The 17,493-nt window shown below is 53.3% G+C and overlaps 1 protein-coding gene across 3 annotated transcripts in view; it reads left to right on the top strand.

Annotated features, from left to right (window-relative positions):
• Nucleotides 1-16,193, top strand: part of OSBP2 (oxysterol binding protein 2) — a 148,566-nt gene extending 132,373 nt beyond the window's left edge. For 2 of the 3 annotated variants that reach the window (XM_084799738.1, XM_084799740.1), the window contains 11 exons: nt 2,945-3,137; nt 3,655-3,772; nt 5,276-5,339; nt 5,583-5,729; nt 6,710-6,955; nt 9,140-9,260; nt 9,490-9,593; nt 9,671-9,766; nt 9,844-10,019; nt 14,172-14,398; nt 14,557-16,193. In XM_084799738.1, the coding sequence (XP_084655864.1) occupies nt 2,945-3,137; nt 3,655-3,772; nt 5,276-5,339; nt 5,583-5,729; nt 6,710-6,955; nt 9,140-9,260; nt 9,490-9,593; nt 9,671-9,766; nt 9,844-10,019; nt 14,172-14,398; nt 14,557-14,699 (1,635 nt within the window). In that variant the 3' untranslated portion in view covers nt 14,700-16,193. The remainder of the gene's footprint in view (nt 1-2,944; nt 3,138-3,654; nt 3,773-5,275; nt 5,340-5,582; nt 5,730-6,709; nt 6,956-9,139; nt 9,261-9,489; nt 9,594-9,670; nt 9,767-9,843; nt 10,020-14,171; nt 14,399-14,556) is intronic. The other variant, XM_084799739.1, reaches the window with a different exon arrangement.
• Nucleotides 16,194-17,493: the final 1,300 nt, after the last annotated feature.

The raw sequence follows: 17,493 nt of genomic DNA on the forward strand, positions 1-17,493 counted from the left end.
TAGGATCTGCACCTACCCACTCTAGCCACATGGCTCAAATGAGGCCCAGGTAGCTGTGGGGTGTCTGACTGTCTTCCCATTTCTGCACCCATGGGCCCCGTGGGAAGCGCAAGGGAGGCAGAGGTAACATACAGCCACGGTATGTCTGAGCAATCTGCTGCGCTGTTGAGGCAGTCTCTCTCTCCGAGGCCAGGGCTGGGAGCTTCTACTTAAAGGTGATTTACTCCCAGCATCCTTGTAAGCATCTCCTGAGGCTCCAGTCCACCCTTGGAAGACCAGTGGATCCCACGTGGTCTGTGTCACCAAGAGGCTTGGGGACAGCAATAGAGATTTTGCTTCAACAGCATAAACTAGCGGCACTAGCTCCGTGTCCCGGAAGACACAACGGGTGACAAACACAGGGACTCAGACCTCCCCCCCCCATCCCCGAACTCGCTACAGAAATGGCTACCCCAGTGCTTGTGAGCACGCCCCGTACACCTCTGAGCCGAGCTAGGCCTGCCAAGTAAGGGGTCAGTAGCTCCCTTGTGGCAGGCAGTAAAGCTACGTGGTGAGGGAGGCACGAAGACTGGGAAGGAGCACCACCCAGGAGGTGGGGGAGGGGAATGCTTTTTGCTTTTGTTTCCAGGAAGCCCACACCGCATGGCCTCTGATGCCAGTTTATGGGACTCGTTGGCATGACCTTCTTGGGCTCCCATTTGTCATGGTTTGCTTTGTGCCTCCCTTAGGGGGTCTTGTTTTAAATCCCATGAGTTATAAGAAAACAAGTATTCCTTCCATGTCGCTGCTCACTGGCATGCCCCAGGAGCCCTAGAGGGTGGCAGAAAGTGAGTGGGGCCGTCTGTAGAGCTGCCAGGACGCCCATACATGAGGAATCTGGAAAATGAAGTGTCTATGTGGAAGGTAGGGCATCCTAGTGGGAGGTGCTCAGCTATGTAGAGGGGACAGATTCCAAACCCCAACCTGCTTGTTGACCTGGGTAGTGCCTGTCCCCTCAGAAAAGGGACCCTCTGTGCCCTCAGTCAAAGGGCGGCAGGGAAGAATGTGAGGAAGCACCCATCAGGATCACCCTGGAAAAGGGAGTGTTTTCCTCTGAAACACTGAAGTCCCATCCCATTGTAGGAGGGTGGATGTCTCTCCCCACTCACCTCACAGGGCTCCCAAAAGAGTCTTGTGCCTCTTCCCCCCCACCCGCACCCCCTTCACTGCTTCTTGTTCCTGGGACAGAATGAGCAAAGAGTTACCGGCTGCTGTAGCCACTGGTCCAGCTGCCACTCTGTCAGGCATGGTCACGTGAGCACAGCCTCTGTGGACACTGTTGTCCCAGGCTGAGTGGCTTTGCCAAACTCCATCCCTCCAGGTTCCTGGTGTTTTCCACCCCGTTCTTCTAGTTCTCTTGGGTAGCTCATGCTGTGTCTCCAGGTCAACCTCTACCTCTTCAGATCAGCCCCGCCCCTCCCCATCAGCACAGGTCTTAGCAGGGAGGTGGGTGTGCCGGAGGTGGGGGGGAGATGTCTAGGAGTGTACTGTTAAAGGAGTGACACCATGGCAACCAGCTCTCAAGGGTTATACTAGATCCCTATGGGGAAGCCAGGAAGACCACCGCAGCTCAGGCTGTCCCTACAGAGGGTTAGAGACTGCTGAAAACAGGAATGCCACCTGATGCAGAGCTGTGGGGAGTCAACCCACATTGGTCCGCCCCTGCTGCCTAGAGGGGGCCCCTAGATCACATCTGATCCTCACCTATTTCCATCAGTTTGGGCCCCAGCTAAGTATTCACTCGCCGGCACGCATTCTCCACCACTCTCTGCCATTCAGGAATTCCCGCGGGAAGGGTTGGTATGAACGGAAACAAGCTCAGGGACGTGGGGCTGCAGCCGAGTAGACCTGGCCTTAGTGGGGCTGGGTGATTCCCTGTGCTGAGTTATAGGAATGGTCTGAAGAGCCCAGGGACCGAGGGCATGAGCACTGGTGCCTGGGCAGTGCAGACGGTGGCCTACAAGCTCATATCTAGAGAGTGTGCCCTCAGAGCTCTGTGTCCCCACTGTCCCTCCTATGCCCAGTGGTCTAGTGGGTTGGCACAACCAGGGTTAGGGGAGCAGTGCTGGGGACATGGCGATTGAAAGCACTCAAGCATGGGCGGGGCCCAGCAGCCACACCCCTTCTGCCAGGCTAACCATTTCCTGGAAGGGCAAACCCAGTGGTCCCTACCTTAGATCCCACCCCACTCCAGGGATAGCTGAGGCCAACCCTCAGGGGATTTGAATGCAGGGGATTCAAAACAGACTGTCTCAAAACACACCACACAGAGTCAGAGGTATGTGTGTGTACAATAAAGGGACTTGCTGGAAAGTTCCCCCTCCCCTTCTCTCTCTCTCTCTCTCTCTCTCTCTCTCTCTCTCTCTCTCTCTCTCTCTCTCTCTCTCTCTCTCTCTCTGTGTGTGTGTGTGTGTGTATCACTGGAGATCCAACCTAGGGCCTCTGTCACTAAGCTGTAGTCCCAACCCCTCTCTCTACTTTTCGTTTCAAATCAGAGGCCTATAAGTCACCCAGCTTGCCCCGAACTCACTCTATAGCCCAGGCTGGCCTCAAACTTACAATCTTCTTTCGGCCTCGCATGGGGATGGAGTTTCAGGGCAGCACCACCACATCCAGCCACTTCTTCTCAAACAAGGCTTGTTAGCCTCTGTGCCAGGAAATATGTGGCTTGCTGTCGTTCTTGACCAAAGCCAGGGACTAGTCGGAGAGACTTAGGCTACCTTGGGTCACCCTGGGGGCCCAGAACCCAGTAAGGATGCCGTAGCAGACAGCTGAGGACCTAGCTGCAATGAGCAATAGGCAAAGACGGGACGGTAGGTTGAGCATGCTCTTAAACAGGAACCTGGCTGGGGCAAGCCAACCAAGCCACCGTTTAAAGGCTTCCATGGCCGCCCGTCCTTCCCAGGCCTGCAGGGACTTCCTGGAACTAGCGGAGAGTCACAGCCGGAAATGGCAGCGAGCGCTGAATTATGAGCAGGAGCAGCGCGTCCACCTGGAGGAGACCATCGAGCAGCTGGCCAAGCAGCACAACAGCCTTGAGCGAGCCTTCTGCAACACCCCCGGCGGGCCGGCCAACCCCAGCAAGAGCTTCAGCGAGGGTGTGTGTGAGCGCAAGGCGGGTGGGGGCGGGGGGGGGGGGACACTCCAGCCCGCCCCCACCCTCTTCCCAGCTAGCTCTACTGTATCTCTAGGTTGAGGGGACACCCATAAACCTGTCCCTTAAAGTGACCTCATGTGGGCTTGTTCTGAGGAGTGCAGACTGCCCTCCATGGTGCCATATGTCCCATTCCTGTCACAAACTGGCAACCCTGCCCCCTCCGGCAACCCTGCCCCCTCCCGCCCCCCCCCCCCCACACACACACCATGGCTAAGTTCAAAGTCCCAAATGCTCAGTAAGCCTGGCTGTTCTCTCTGGGGCATGGCTGCCCAGGGGTCAGGTGGCTGCCTACCTAACATAGGGGGCGTCACAGGTACCCCATCCCAGCGAAGCAAGTCAGGGCGGCTGGCCACAGGGCGGGGTGGCCAGGGTCAGCCATCTGAAGTGGGGGCAGCGGAGGCTGGCAGATGGCGTGGGCTCGGTGAGGCTGCAAGCTGAGCGGCCGTGTGTGTGTCCAGGGAGCTTCTTGACCTCCAAAGGTGAGAACAGTGAGGAAGATGAAGATACTGAGTACTTTGACGCCATGGAAGACTCTACATCCTTCATCACCGTGATAACCGAGGCCAAGGAAGACAGGTAAGGCGCTCCCTGAGCAGCTGTGGCCGCAGTAGCCTGGGAGGAATTCCTCCTTGCTGGGACAGCCTCTCCTGCTGGTTCTTAGGCTACACCTGGCCTTTTGAGCAGCTGTGTACTTGGAGCATTCTTTCCATCTTAGGCAAGATAGTATTGCTTAGGGTCTGTTGTCTGTTACATGTAAAAAACAAACAAACAAAAAACACCCTGACTGGTTTGCACCTGGAGGTTGGTCCAGGTAGTGGCTGGACCACTTCCAGGGTGGAGGGACAAAATGGGGGAGAGTTAGAGCCAGCAAACCCAGCTGCTCAGGACAGCGCCATCATGTGAGCACAGACAAGATGCCCACTCCCGTTTTTTGGTACCTCCAAGCCCGTTTTCTAGATTCCCTGGCAAACATGCAGTAGTGACCAGCGAGGGCGTCCGACTCTCAGGTCCCTTGGAAGGCCCCACGGTGCGGCTTGTACTGACAGACAGATGCAGCAGACAGGCTGGCCAGGAGTCCTGGTCAGGGGGCTCAGGCTGGTGACAAGTCCCAGCCATCCTTTCTTGACCTGAAACTCCATGGACCAGCGTGCTCCGTCCCAGTGTCCTCTGGGGAAAGGGCTGTCTAACCAGCTGTGTGTGTGTGTGTGTAGCTCAGAAACTCTATTTCCTGGGAATATTAAATGTAAAAAAGAATGAAGAAAGAGGGGGGGGGGAAAGCTGGGTGTGGTGGTACACCCCTTTAATCCCACTGCTCAGGAGGCAGGTGGATCCCTGTGAGTTCAAGCCAGCCTGATCTACATAGGGAGTTGCAGGCCAGCCATGGCTACATAATTGGTTCCTGTCAAAAATAAAAAATAAAAATAAAAAGTTAAAGACAAAATACCTCACAAATATTTTAAATCTAGGCCTGACCTCCCTTCCATTCATCTCCTACAGCATCAACCCCTATGGTTCTGCAACCAGGGTGGTCCTGTTATCCTCAGCCCCAAGGGCCCTGGGCCCCCTGCACATCTCCTGAGGCCCTAGAGGCCTAGCTGACCTGCACTGTCTGTCCATAGGCTCCCTCAACCTTGCAGCCCCTACAGCCATGGCAGTCTATCCCACAAGGGTCAGGAGAGCAGGGGTGTATCTGACCCATTCCCGGCACTTGAGGAACCTGTGTAGGATGAAGACACACACACTTCACTCTGTGGGATCAATGGGCCCATGGGGCTCCTGCAAGGCTCTCCCAGACATAGCGCTCACCACTTACTGCTTCTTGGGTCCTGGGTACAAGGACCCTAGGCGAGGGTTTTGCTGTTGCACGGGACTTCAGTCCTGGGAGCTACCATGGTGGTAGATAGGGCCTTTCCAAGTCACTGCCTGGGTCCCTCAGCCCTCATCTCGGTGTCCCAAAATAGACACGGATAAGATGCCTTTGGGCTGCCCTCGGCCTCAGCTGCCTGGATGGAGGGCAGTCGGGGCCAGAGATGGTTATTAGAACTTGTCCATAACTTGCCTCCCCTTCATTTCCTGCAGAAAAGCTGAGGGTGGAACTGGGCCAACCTCTGTGGACTGGACCTCATCAGATAACGTACGTGAGGTGGGAGCACACGAGAGCCAAGAGGTGGCCTGGTGCCTCGTCTTCAGGGTTGGGGTGGTGTCAGCACTATAAGCTTCAATGTCACCTTTGGGTCCCAGATCTGCCCTCCTATGTGGCAGGCAGGAGTGGTCTCTGCCTTTCTCACCAAGCAGTGTACCAGCCTATGGCTTACCGCCAGCTCTTGGAGGGTCAGGAGCGTGGAGCTCGGGGACCTGCTGACAGGCATGCCTGCTTCTCTGGCAGGTGTTAGATGGCGCCTCGTTCTTGCCCAAGGATTCATGCAAAGTCAAGAGGCGAGTCCGCATCCCTGACAAACCCAACTACAGCCTTAACCTCTGGAGCATCATGAAGAACTGCATCGGCCGAGAGCTCTCGAGGATCCCCATGCCGGTAGGCACCTCTGCGCAGGAATCACGGGGATCCCTGGGATGTGGTGCACACGAGACTTTGGGGGTATTGTTTTCTTCATGGTACCCAAGGGGGTGTGCCACGGGGGAACAGGAGCCTTCAAACTGTGAGGGAAGGAGCCAAGGCAGAGTTCTGTGTGGTGAAGGGCTGGGGGAGTCCCAGACGTCCTCACCGTGTCCCCACTGTCCTCACGTGGTTGATGTGGGTGGCAGAGATAGGTAGGTTTTAGGGGCTGTTCTTGGTCCACTCTTGGCAAACGGAGACTCAGCAAGGTTATACAGCCACCCAAGAGCATCTGGAGTCCTTGAGTCACTAAGATGCAGTATCATCTTCACCAAGGGCAGGCTTGAGGGCTCCTGGCTAGCCAGTTTTACTGTGTGACACATGTGCTCTTTCATGTCTCTGTGCCCACATTGCCCAAGTGAACCATGTGTGCGCGCGTGCGTGCGCACACACACACACACACACACACACACACACCTGGGGGGTAGGCAGAACAGGATAATGTTATCAGGGAAAACTAGCCTTCCAAGGGACCGTAACCTTAACTTACCTGAGGCTAATGGGGCTCACCTTCACCCATCTGCATAGCACAAGAGCCCTTGAAAGAACACTTGGTTTGTGGTTCCAAACAAGGGAGGAGTATCTACGTCCCCCATCCGCAGACCCCTGGGCCCACTGTTTCTAGCTTTGAGCCTGATGGTCCAGCTCTGGTCACATGGCAACCTGATGTAATGGCTTTCACAGAGTTGGCATCCTAGTGAGTGACGAGGGACAGTGCACATCATCCGTGTGGCAACAGGTGGCACATCAGCAAGCGACATGTGCTGAGGGGAACATGGAGGCAGGAGACACTTGACACGGAACCTCGCTGTAATGGTGCCACCACAGCAGGGATGTCCCTCAGGGTCTGAAAAACCGCAGGGGGCACTCTGACAGCCACCTCCCTACAACACACACAGGTGAACTTCAATGAGCCCCTGTCCATGCTCCAGCGACTTACGGAGGACCTGGAGTACCACCACCTGCTGGACAAGGCGGTGAACTGCACCAGCTCGGTGGAGCAGATGTGCCTGGTCGCTGCCTTTTCAGTGTCCTCCTACTCCACCACGGTGCACCGCATCGCCAAGCCCTTCAACCCTATGCTGGGGGAGACCTTCGAGCTGGACCGTCTGGAGGACATGGGCCTGCGTTCCCTGTGTGAACAGGTAAGGCCAGCACGGGAGGAGAGCCCGGGGGTGATGGAGTTGGGTCTGGCGTCGGAAGGGAACAATGGGGCTAAAGTAGTTTAAAGGGGTCACTGGAGAGTCCAGGTCAGCTGGAGCATAGGTCACCACTGGGCTGAAAAGTGGCAGACAGGAGCCAGGGCAGTGGGGGGGGGGCGTGCACATTGGGAATGGCACTTCCCTGGTCAGCATCCCCTCCACCACTTCCCATGAAAATAAGTCAGCTGCAGCCTGAGGCTGAACCAGGGCACCCCTGGGAATCGAGGGGCCTGTGCTAGAGCACTGCCATGGCTCCACGATTGGCCAGACCCTGGAAAGTTCTTGACCTGAACCCCACATTTCTTTGTGCAGCCAGTGGTGAGTGCCCTGGAGGTGCCAGGTGTGTTTCAGACACTGAGACACAGCTGGGGCTGGAAGACACAGAGCTCTTGTCATGGGGTGGGTTGGGGGGCAGGGCACAGTATGCCAGGTACATCTAGCTGTCTAGACAGAGTGGTCAGGGAAGCCATCGGGGAAGCAGAGGGTCAGTTGGAAAGAGAAACATGGTGAGGAAGCAGGCCAGCAGGCATCTGTACGCCCGGTGCTGACTCGGGCTCTGTGGACAGCAGCTGCAGCATCTACTTGGGAGAGAGTGAATGGGGGTGGGAAAGCGAAGCTGCTGGGTGCATCTTTGAAAAGAAAGACAGGATTTGCTGAGGAAGCAGTGAAGAACGTGAGGAGGAGGGGCAAGGGAGAGTCTACAGCATTCAGGTGAGCAGTGGGGAAGTGTGTGTGTATGTGTGTGTGTGTGTGTGAGAGAGAGAGAGAGAGAGAGAGAGAGAGAGGGAGAGAGAGAGAGAGACAGAGACACAGAGACAGAGAGACAGAGACTGAAATGAAAATGTCACAAGGCAACAGGACCTCGCCTTGCCCATGAGGCTGACTCCAGCTGCGTATGTTAACACCCCACTGTGGGTAGCAGCTAGGCTCAGGGACAGCACCTCCATCATTCAGGGCCGGCAGGCAGGTTGTGTCTCTGTACTTTTGATGGACAGAAGGCATACAAGTACCATTCGTGGAAAGAGACAATAATCACAGGAGAGTGTTGGGCTCACCAAGTCCCTGAGTGAAGCACACGGACAAGGCCAGGTCATGAGACCATGAGGCGCTCTGCAGAGTAAAGAGGCTGGGCCAGGCAGAGCCTGGCAGTGTGGGATCTCGGGCGGAGGGGTGGGAGATGAGGGGGGAGGAGAGGAAACAACCATGAAGAGTTTATGTCAGTGCCACTCTAGGTAGAAAAAGGTCAGCACACAAGTAGCCTGGAGCCAGGGTAGCAGTCAAGGGTGTTCTGTGCTATGACAGGAAGTCCTGTGATACTGGGGGCCGTGGTATAGGGGACACACAAGGCCCATGGCAGGACACCGATACGACCCTCACTCTGAAATCAGGCCAGCTTCTTTCCTGAATGTGGTTCTACCAGTCTGTCCTCAACTTGTTCGGAGCCAACCTCAGCTAGATGCACCTGCCAGACACATGGCATCTTAGTTACAACTTGAAGAAAAGGCTGAACTGGGCACACAACTACGGGTTGGAGTTTATAGGGTCGGGGGTTAGAGCCCATGATGGTGTAGTAAAGGCAGGAAGGCATGTGCCTAGAGCAGCCGCTGAGAGCTCACATCTTGATCCACAAGGAGAGGGCGGAGAGGGAGCTAACTAGCATGGGCTTTTTTAATTTCAAGTACCTTCCTTGAACAAGGCCACACCTTCTAATCCTTCCCAAACAGTCCCAAGTATTCAAACACATGGGCCTCTGGGGGTCACTCTCCTTCAAATGGCCACACTTGGTAAGGGTTAAATGAGGTGGGCACAGAAACCCTCAGGAAAGCAGCCCTTCCACTCCCTGGACACAAACTTTGCTTCCCCCATCCCACTGTTTCCCAAGAGCCAGGCAGGGGCTTCTCACTCATTCCACAACCCCACGGGCTGGGCAAGCCCAGGATGGCCACAGACAACCTGCTTTTCCACTCGGGACGCTATTCTTCCTGGGGACCTGCCTTGGGTCAGGGCCCACTCCAGGGATACACGGATGGAGCCATGCCCACATCCTGGACATAGGACAAGCTGTCCTCCCCTGGTTTGGTCTTGTGTCTAGCCATGCTCATGCCCAGCTGGCTGGTCTTGTCTCAGGTGAGCCACCACCCGCCATCTGCTGCCCACCACGTGTTCTCTAAGCATGGCTGGAGCCTCTGGCAGGAAATCACCATCGCCAGCAAGTTCCGGGGGAAATACATCTCCATCATGCCTCTTGGTGAGTTGGGGCCCGGGGCTCCCTGGATGGGGGGGCTGTGCCCATCTGAAAGCCAGCTGTGGCCCCCAAGGGAAGCTGCATGGCCCACTGCCCCATCGATCTCCTAGTCTATACCCCATCCCCTCCAAAGCTTCACAGATATTCCTCTGGTTCTTGACCCTGGGCCTGTGGGTGGTCTGGCCAGAGCCCGGATGAGGGACCCACGGCCCCTGACCTGTCTGGCCTCCAGGTGCCATCCACCTAGAATTCCAGGCTAGTGGCAACCACTACGTGTGGAGGAAGAGTACCTCCACCGTGCACAACATCATCGTGGGCAAGCTCTGGATTGACCAGGTCAGGGCCGTCCTTGGGGGAGGTAGGGTCTATGGCTCAGGGACTGACCACTGACTGCCACCACCTGCTCTCGCTAGTCAGGGGACATTGAGATCGTGAACCATAAGACCAAGGACCGGTGCCAGATGAAGTTCGTACCCTACAGCTACTTCTCCAAAGAGGCAGCCCGGAAGGTAACTAGGGCCACAGCCTGGGACCGAGGTGGGCCCAGAGCAGAGTGCATGCTTATGTGTCCCGCCCATGTCCACAGGTGACTGGAGTGGTGAGTGACAGCCAGGGCAAGGCCCACTATGTGCTGTCAGGGTCGTGGGATGAGCAGATGGAGTGCTCCAAGGTTGTGCACAGCAGCCCTAGCTCTGACGGGAAGCAGAAAACCGTGTACCAGACGCTGCCAGCCAAGCTGCTGTGGAGGAAATACCCACTTCCGTGAGTCAGGGCCAGGTGCCATCTTTGGGTATTAGGGGACAAGAGAGAGGCAGAGAAGAGGGTGGGGAGGAGACTGGCACATAGGGCCACCCCAACCCCACCCGGCAGAAAGCACAGAGGTTTGGAGAATTCAGTCTAGCAGAGAAACAGGATCAGGGGTTGTCACCCCAGTGCAGAAAGTGGCCACCCAACAATACATGGGCATGGAGATGCCCAGTGGCAGCACATGCTGTTTAGACACTTTGAGCAAAGTGACAGGATAGAATCTTCCCCTGCAAAGCCACAAATAAAAACAAGCTTGGCAATGAATCACAGGAAACCATGAGTGAAAACAAACAAAAATCCAAAAGAGAGAGCGAGAGATCTACAAAGGAAAAATAACTGAGATTGAGAATCTGCAGCAAGGTTCAGTAAGCAACTGTGGCCTTGGGATATAGGTCGGAAGAAAAGCATCGCAGTAAATACAAAATCTGGGACTCTAGGGAAGGTTACAAGTTTGGGGCCAGCTAGGTTGCATAGTAAGATAGCCTGGGCTGCATAGTGAGACTGAAGAGAAGTGGGAAGGCCTATTCCCCTAAGTGTGTGCATAATTAACCCCCAGGCTCTGTGAGCAGGTCCTCAGCCACCACATATGGTCCACAGCAAGGCTGAGAGCTGTATCTAGCCTGCTTCTAACCCAGTGTCCCAGAAGGCGACAGATGCTGCTGGAACTAGCAGATGGCTTTCTACATCTATTAAAGTAGCCAGTTAGCTTTTTAAATTCAGGTCACTTCAGGATGGCCTGGGACTTGCTATGTAGCCCAGGCCTCAAATTTGCAATCCTCATGCCTCTACATCCCAAGTGCTGGGGTTTCAGTCATGTCCCACTGTGCATGGCTCCAAACAGCCAGATTTTTAGAGAGTTATTACTTGTTGAAATCCTGTACCCCAACTGCTGTCATCTGCACTATCAGGAGCCTAAAGACAGCCAGATGGCATCTCCTTGGTACTGATAGGCCGACATTATTAGCACAGACTGAGGGGTGGGGTACCACCATCCCTCGGAAGCCACCAAACTAGCAAATTTTCCTGAACTCTCAGGAAGGAAGAAGCAAGTTGCAATGGAAAGGAGGCTGACTGAGCAAACAGTGAAAAGCGATTTCCTGGGGATAGAGGCACTGCTCAGTGGCAGAGCACCAGTGCGCTTGCTCAGTCCTAGCACAGGAGACAAGCTCCCAGATGAAAAGTAAAGAGGTGAAGAAAGACCTTGGGTCAAAAGAGTCTGTAGAGTAAATGGTAAAGGTGAGAGATAAAGAAAATGTTCATTCAGAACATGCTACAGTCAAAATAGTCTAAGGCAGAAGGATCCCAAGTTCAAGGTTAGCCTGAGCTACAAACTTGTCTGAGATTAAAAAAAAAAAAGCAGTGTTTCAATTTATTTAATTTTTTCTTTTATATATGGATATGTCATGCATATGTATCTGTGCATCACTTACATGCAGTGCCCTAAGAGGCCAGAAGAGGGCATCAGATCACTTGGGACTGGGGAGTTACAGGTGGTCATGGGCTGCCTTGTGGGTGCTGGGCATTGAACTCAGGTCCTCCGGACGAACAACCAGTGCTCTTGTCCACTGATTGATGGCCTCATCCCCTCAATGTATTTTAAACAATAAGGAACCCAGCACATTTTGAAGGCCAGACAAAAGACCCACCTAAGTCTCAGGACTTTGAGACTGCAGTAAAATGGAATCGTGTGCCTAGAGGTACATGACAGAGCAAGGCAGACCCTGTGGAAAGAGGAGGCTGCTCAGTAAAAGAGCCTGCGGCAGCAGAATAGCCATCCCACAGGAAAAACCAACCAGTTCATCCACACACCTCACCGTGAGATCAAGTCTTGTGACTGTTAAGCAGTAAGAAACACTCTGGATGTGAATTGATAGACGACTGCCTTCTAGCCCTTATGAAAATGTATCTACACACACACACACACACCCGAGACACAATGCTGACACAGTAAGTCCACCAGAGGACTTTTGTTCATCAAGATAGAATTTGCTCATTGGCACACACTTGCAATCCCAGCCCTTGGGAAGTAGAGACAAGGTGGCAGGAAGTTTATGGCCAGCTTGCTACATAGTGAACTTGAGGCCAGCCGGCATCAGCTATATGACTTTGCCTCAAAAAAAAAAAAAAGCATGAAGAAAAGATGAGTAAATGTAGGAAATACATCCACAGCACTTGTACTTGGTGAAGGATTACTATAAAGAATAAAGATTGGGCGTGGCGGTGCATGCCAGGGCTCGGGAGGGCAGAGGCAGAAGGGGCCTCTGTGAGTTCAAGGCCAGCCTGGTCTACAAAGTGAGTTCCCATCCAGCCGGAGATACAGAGCAAGATCCTGTTAGTTTTTATTCTATTGTTGTGAAGCGGCAGCTTATAAAAGCAAGCATCTAACTGGGTGCTGGCTTACAGTTCCAGGCAGCCAGGTCCTCATCATCATGGTGTGGGGAGCACAGCGGCGAGAGGCCTGGAGCTGCAGTGCTGATGAGTACAACTGCACTCACATATTCAGGGACTCACATGCAGGTATACACATTTTTAAAAAGACAACGAGAAATAATAATAATTTAAAATGAACACAAATAACGTCTGCTCAACAAATATAGCAAAAATAATAATAATAATAATCCAATGGGGGAAAAGTACCATAGCCATGACTAGAATTTCACAGACGACGGTGTGACCAGGTGTGAGAAAACTGTCACACAGGTCAGTGAACACAGCTCTCAGAGCCACACCAAAACCAGATTTTTCTAAAAGCCCAGTAGTAACTAAGAAATGCAAACCCAAACCACTACAAGATACCATTTTACATTCATTTGATTAGCAAAATTACATCGTAAGTGGACAAGTCACAGCCAACTGCTGGTGAGGGGTCACAGAGTGCAAGTACACTCACAATACTTTGTTCAATCACTTTTACACACATACATTTCCTGTTTAGCCTAAGTCCCATCGCCAAGACATCTTATTATGTAAACATTAATCCAAACACCCTAGCATTTTGGATATATTAAGTGCTCTGGTTTGTATATAAGATTGAGACAAGTTTTTTTTTTTCAACTCCCAATTAATCTACAAAAGGTATGTTTTGAATAAGAAAGAAAAGAATTGGGCTGGAGAGATGGCTCAGTGGTTGCGAGCACTGGCTGCTCATCAAGAGGACTGAGGTTCAGTTCCTGTGAACCCATGTGGCAACTCACAATCTTCTGTATCTCCTGTTCCAGGGGATTTGTAGCACCAGGCAGGCCAGTGTGTGTGTGTGTGTGTGTGTGTGTGTGTGTGTGTGTGTGTGTGTACATGCATATATATGCGTACGCATGCAGGCAAAATACCCATACACATAAATCTCAAAGAAAATAAAGAATGAAAGAATGAAAAGGCCTGTCCACACAAACTAACCAAGCACACACAAGCGCACACGCACACATACACAGACACACACATACACACACACAGCTGGAGGACGTCAAAGAACAAAGGACAGTAACTACAGAGATCAGGACCCCTGATGGTCACCAGGCACATGAGGTTTCAATTTGAACAGGACCTAACAGCACAACCTCAAGATGCAGGTAGTAATATAAAGAGAGAGGGGGGCAGTTTACAAGCAACGTAGGAAAATCTGATACTCTGTTCTGACCTGTGCAAAGAAAAACAAGAGCAAGAACATTAAGACTGAACAACAGAAATCACTCAATAGCCATAGCTCAGTTGGACCGGAAGTGTAGGAAGGAAGAAAGCAGAAAACCCTAAAGCAGGGCAAAGTTTGATCTCCAATGAACGAGAACACACAGGCAACTCTGACCTGGATGTTCAGAATAGCCAAGACTACAACTAACGTGGCTGTGTCTGATGCTCAGCAAAACAGAGTTCGGAGGCAAGGGGCGGGGGGGGGGGGGGGGGGCGCGGGGGGGGGGGTAACCTTATGCCCATAAAAAGGACAAATCCTCAGCAAAGTCCCCATAGCGAAGCTACTAAAGGGTGGGTGAGAACGTGCAAGTGAGGGCTGTGGAGAGCAGAGTGCCCCAGATGGTGGACTCTGCAGGCTGGGTGCCGGCGGGGTGAGCAGGAGCCTCCCTGGCCGCTCACGATCCCGCGTTGCCGCCGCTGCAGGGAGAACGCGGAGAACATGTACTATTTCTCGGAGCTGGCCCTGACCCTCAACGAGCAGGAGGATGGTGTAGCGCCCACTGACAGCCGCCTGCGGCCGGACCAGCGGCTGATGGAGAAGGGGCGTTGGGATGAGGCCAACACTGAGAAGCAGCGGCTGGAGGAGAAACAGCGCCTGTCCAGGCGACGGCGCCTGGAGACCTGCGCGGCGGGCTGCGGCGTTGAGGAAGGTGAGTGTACGCGCAGACCATAGCGGGGTAGGGTAGGGTAGGGTGGGGAAGGGTAATCCCAGGGTAGCCGGGGAAGGTGAGGAGGGGGTGGTGAGCCCGGGGCATGTCCAGGGCAGCAGGCAGCTCATCCCACCCCACCTGCTGTGCCTGCCAAGCAGAGAAGGAGTCAGATGGTTACGCGCCGCTATGGTTCGAGAAGAGGCTGGACCCGCTGACCGGGGAGATGGCCTGCATGTACAAGGGCGGCTACTGGGAGGCCAAGGAGAAGAAAGACTGGCACATGTGCCCCAACATCTTCTGAGCCACTCCTGCGACAAATACAGGCGCCTGCATAGCCCCTCAGCCTTTTCTTTAATGCACCCAATTTAGTACAAAACCTACACATGCAGACAGACACACACACACACACACAGACAGACAGACACACACACACACACACACACACACACACACACACACACACACACACACACACACACACCTTTTTCCTGAAAGGGGGGCTCCCACTATAGGAGGAGTAAGGGCTGACCTGGGTTCTCTCCAGCCCCCAGGTCGCTGGGTCACCTGGGCCCGTTACCATTGACTTGGGCCCCATGGGCACCCTAGCTCCCAGTTACTACAACTCAGGCCGGCTGGCCAGGCCTTGGGCTACCCAGGTCACTAAACCCAGGAACTACCCCTCCTAAGGAGCCTCTTTTGACTTTTTTAAGAAAAAAAAAAACTCCATTTCTTTTCAACAATGAGGTTTAGTAAATATTTTTAGCACACACTTAGAAGACTTGCTTTCCAAGTGTGCGTTCTTGCCACAGAACTGTCTTGGCAAGAAGCCCTTTTTTAAAGACATGAGGAAGCCAGGCCCCTTTGAAAGGGGAACACTTTTAATTCAGCAAGGCTTTGCACCTGGGCTGTCAGAGACAGCAGGAAGCCTGCCTGGCCAGTGCAGCATGGTATGTGGGGTCTCTGTAGAGACAGCCCACAGAGGATGTAGGGAGGCGGTCGAAGGTAGCTCCCACGTGGGCTGAGAGCAGTAGCCCCTGCCAGGCATTGGCCATGCTGGGACAGTGTCCTAGCCCCAAAGAGACCAAGAAGGGCTGAAAGGCAGGGCCCTTAGGTGCTTCCTGCCCAAGAACCAGGCCCTCCAAATCAGCAATAAGGAACAACCCTTTGCTCAGCCTGGGCTGGTGCCCCAGGTTCCAGACACCTGGCCTCCTGCCTTGTCCTTAGGCGGCATCAGGGTGCCTCACCTCAGCACTCCTGACATCTTTATTTGCCTAATTTATATATCTGATATATAAATATATATAAAATAGCTATTTTGCTTAAATTTCTATGGTATGTGAAAGTGAAAAATGATGAAGACAGGGCGTGCCTTGTCTGAGTTTGGCCTCCTGTCAACTGTACCCTGTTCTCTCCTTGTACCCCCTTCCAGTGGCTTCTGCCAATCTTTAAAAGGAAACATGTGTCCCTCAGACCCTCTGACTCCGACCCATCCCACTTCAGTTTGGTCTGCAAAGTTCACTGCAGGGCCTTTCTTTCTACTCCAGGGCTGGGTGGGGTTTTTTTTTTTGTTGTTGTTGTTGTTTCTTTTCTTCTCTTTTCTTTTTTTTTTTTAATTAAAAAAAAAAAAAAAAGGAAAACACCAAGTGTGAAAATGCCTTACAATGCCCACTCCAGAAAGCGGCGTGGGGAGGGGGAGAACACCTGTTTCTCTCAGAACTGGAATGTACCTCTTCCCAGCAGGCTGAGCAAGCACCTTCTGACCATAATAAAAATCTTGGTTCATGAGTTTTCCACAGCCCTGTCCCAGAATCTGTATGTGGCTAGATGAACTGGGGCTGATGAAGGCGACAGCCACGCGGGCATGGGAGTGGGGGAAGGGGACAATTCCTAAGCCACAAGAGTTGAGTCTGGAGCGGGGAGGGGAGGGAGAGCTGATGAGCTAGGTCTCCATGAAGAGGGAGCACCAATAACTGACCTGGAGAGGGGGCAAAACCCTGTAACACAACAGCCACGGTACAGGCGTGCATCCCGATCTGCACAAGCACACAGGGTAGTGATGTAGCCACTCAAAAGCTACCAGCAACACTTCTCATTAACTCCTAGAAATGCCTTGCTCAAGGCAACATTGGCCATAGACCCACGGCTCTTTATAAAGGTGGTTGACTGCCGTGCTGCCTGACAACTGTGGCCTCGGCAATGTCTATTGCCCTGTTGCCAGGCAACTCAGATCACTGGCTTCTGAGCCATGGACCAGAGAGGCTGGTGGCTCCACCTCCATTGCCTATACGTCCAGGTGAGGGGTGTGGTAGGGCCAGGTGCCACAGACACCACAGCCAGGACTCACATCTGCTTTGAAGCCCAGTACCATGGCTCTGACCTGGCCCCATAAAGTACAAGGGAGGGAACAAGCCACACTGGGCACAGTTCAGAAAGGACAGAGGCCGTCTCACTGAAGCAGAGAAAGATTCAGAGATGCAGGAATGGACTGGCAGAACCAGAGTAGGTGGTAGTAACAACACAATGGTCTAGAAAGATTGACCTATACTCTGGTTTCCTGTATGAAAGCCCTCTGAGTAGGAAGCGTAACTTTAAGAAAAAGGCTGGGGGGGGGGGGGCTGGGCATGGTGCACATGCCTTTAATCTTACTTAGCACTGGGAGGCAGAGGCAGGTGGATCTCTGTGAGTTCGAGGCCAGCCTGTTCTACAAAGGGAGTCCAGGACAACCAAGGCTACACAGAGAGGCACTGTCTTGGTGGGTGGGGGGGAGAGAGACTGGGTTTGTAGAGCCTCAGCAACAGGCAGATTCATTCTCCCACTCAAGACCTGAAATCACTGGACCACACAAATCCTTCCCAGGGTAGTAAAAGTAAATAAAGGGGTCTGTGGATGGCTGGCATAAGGATCCCCAGGCCAGTATGGCAGTCACATGCCATCAGGAGACAGAGACAGGTGCTGGGGTAGAGGACAGCAGGGCAGCTGCTAAGAAGCTCTGCCTCCAGAGTGGAGTGTGCTTGAGGAAGACGTCCAATCGACGTGGGGCCTCTACAGGTATGTGCACACATTTGCATGTACACCTTGACACACAAGATATTGAC

The sequence above is a fragment of the Acomys minous genome (assembly GCF_964271855.1).
Source record: "Acomys minous genome assembly, chromosome: 10".
Classification (NCBI taxonomy): domain Eukaryota; kingdom Metazoa; phylum Chordata; class Mammalia; order Rodentia; family Muridae; genus Acomys; species Acomys minous.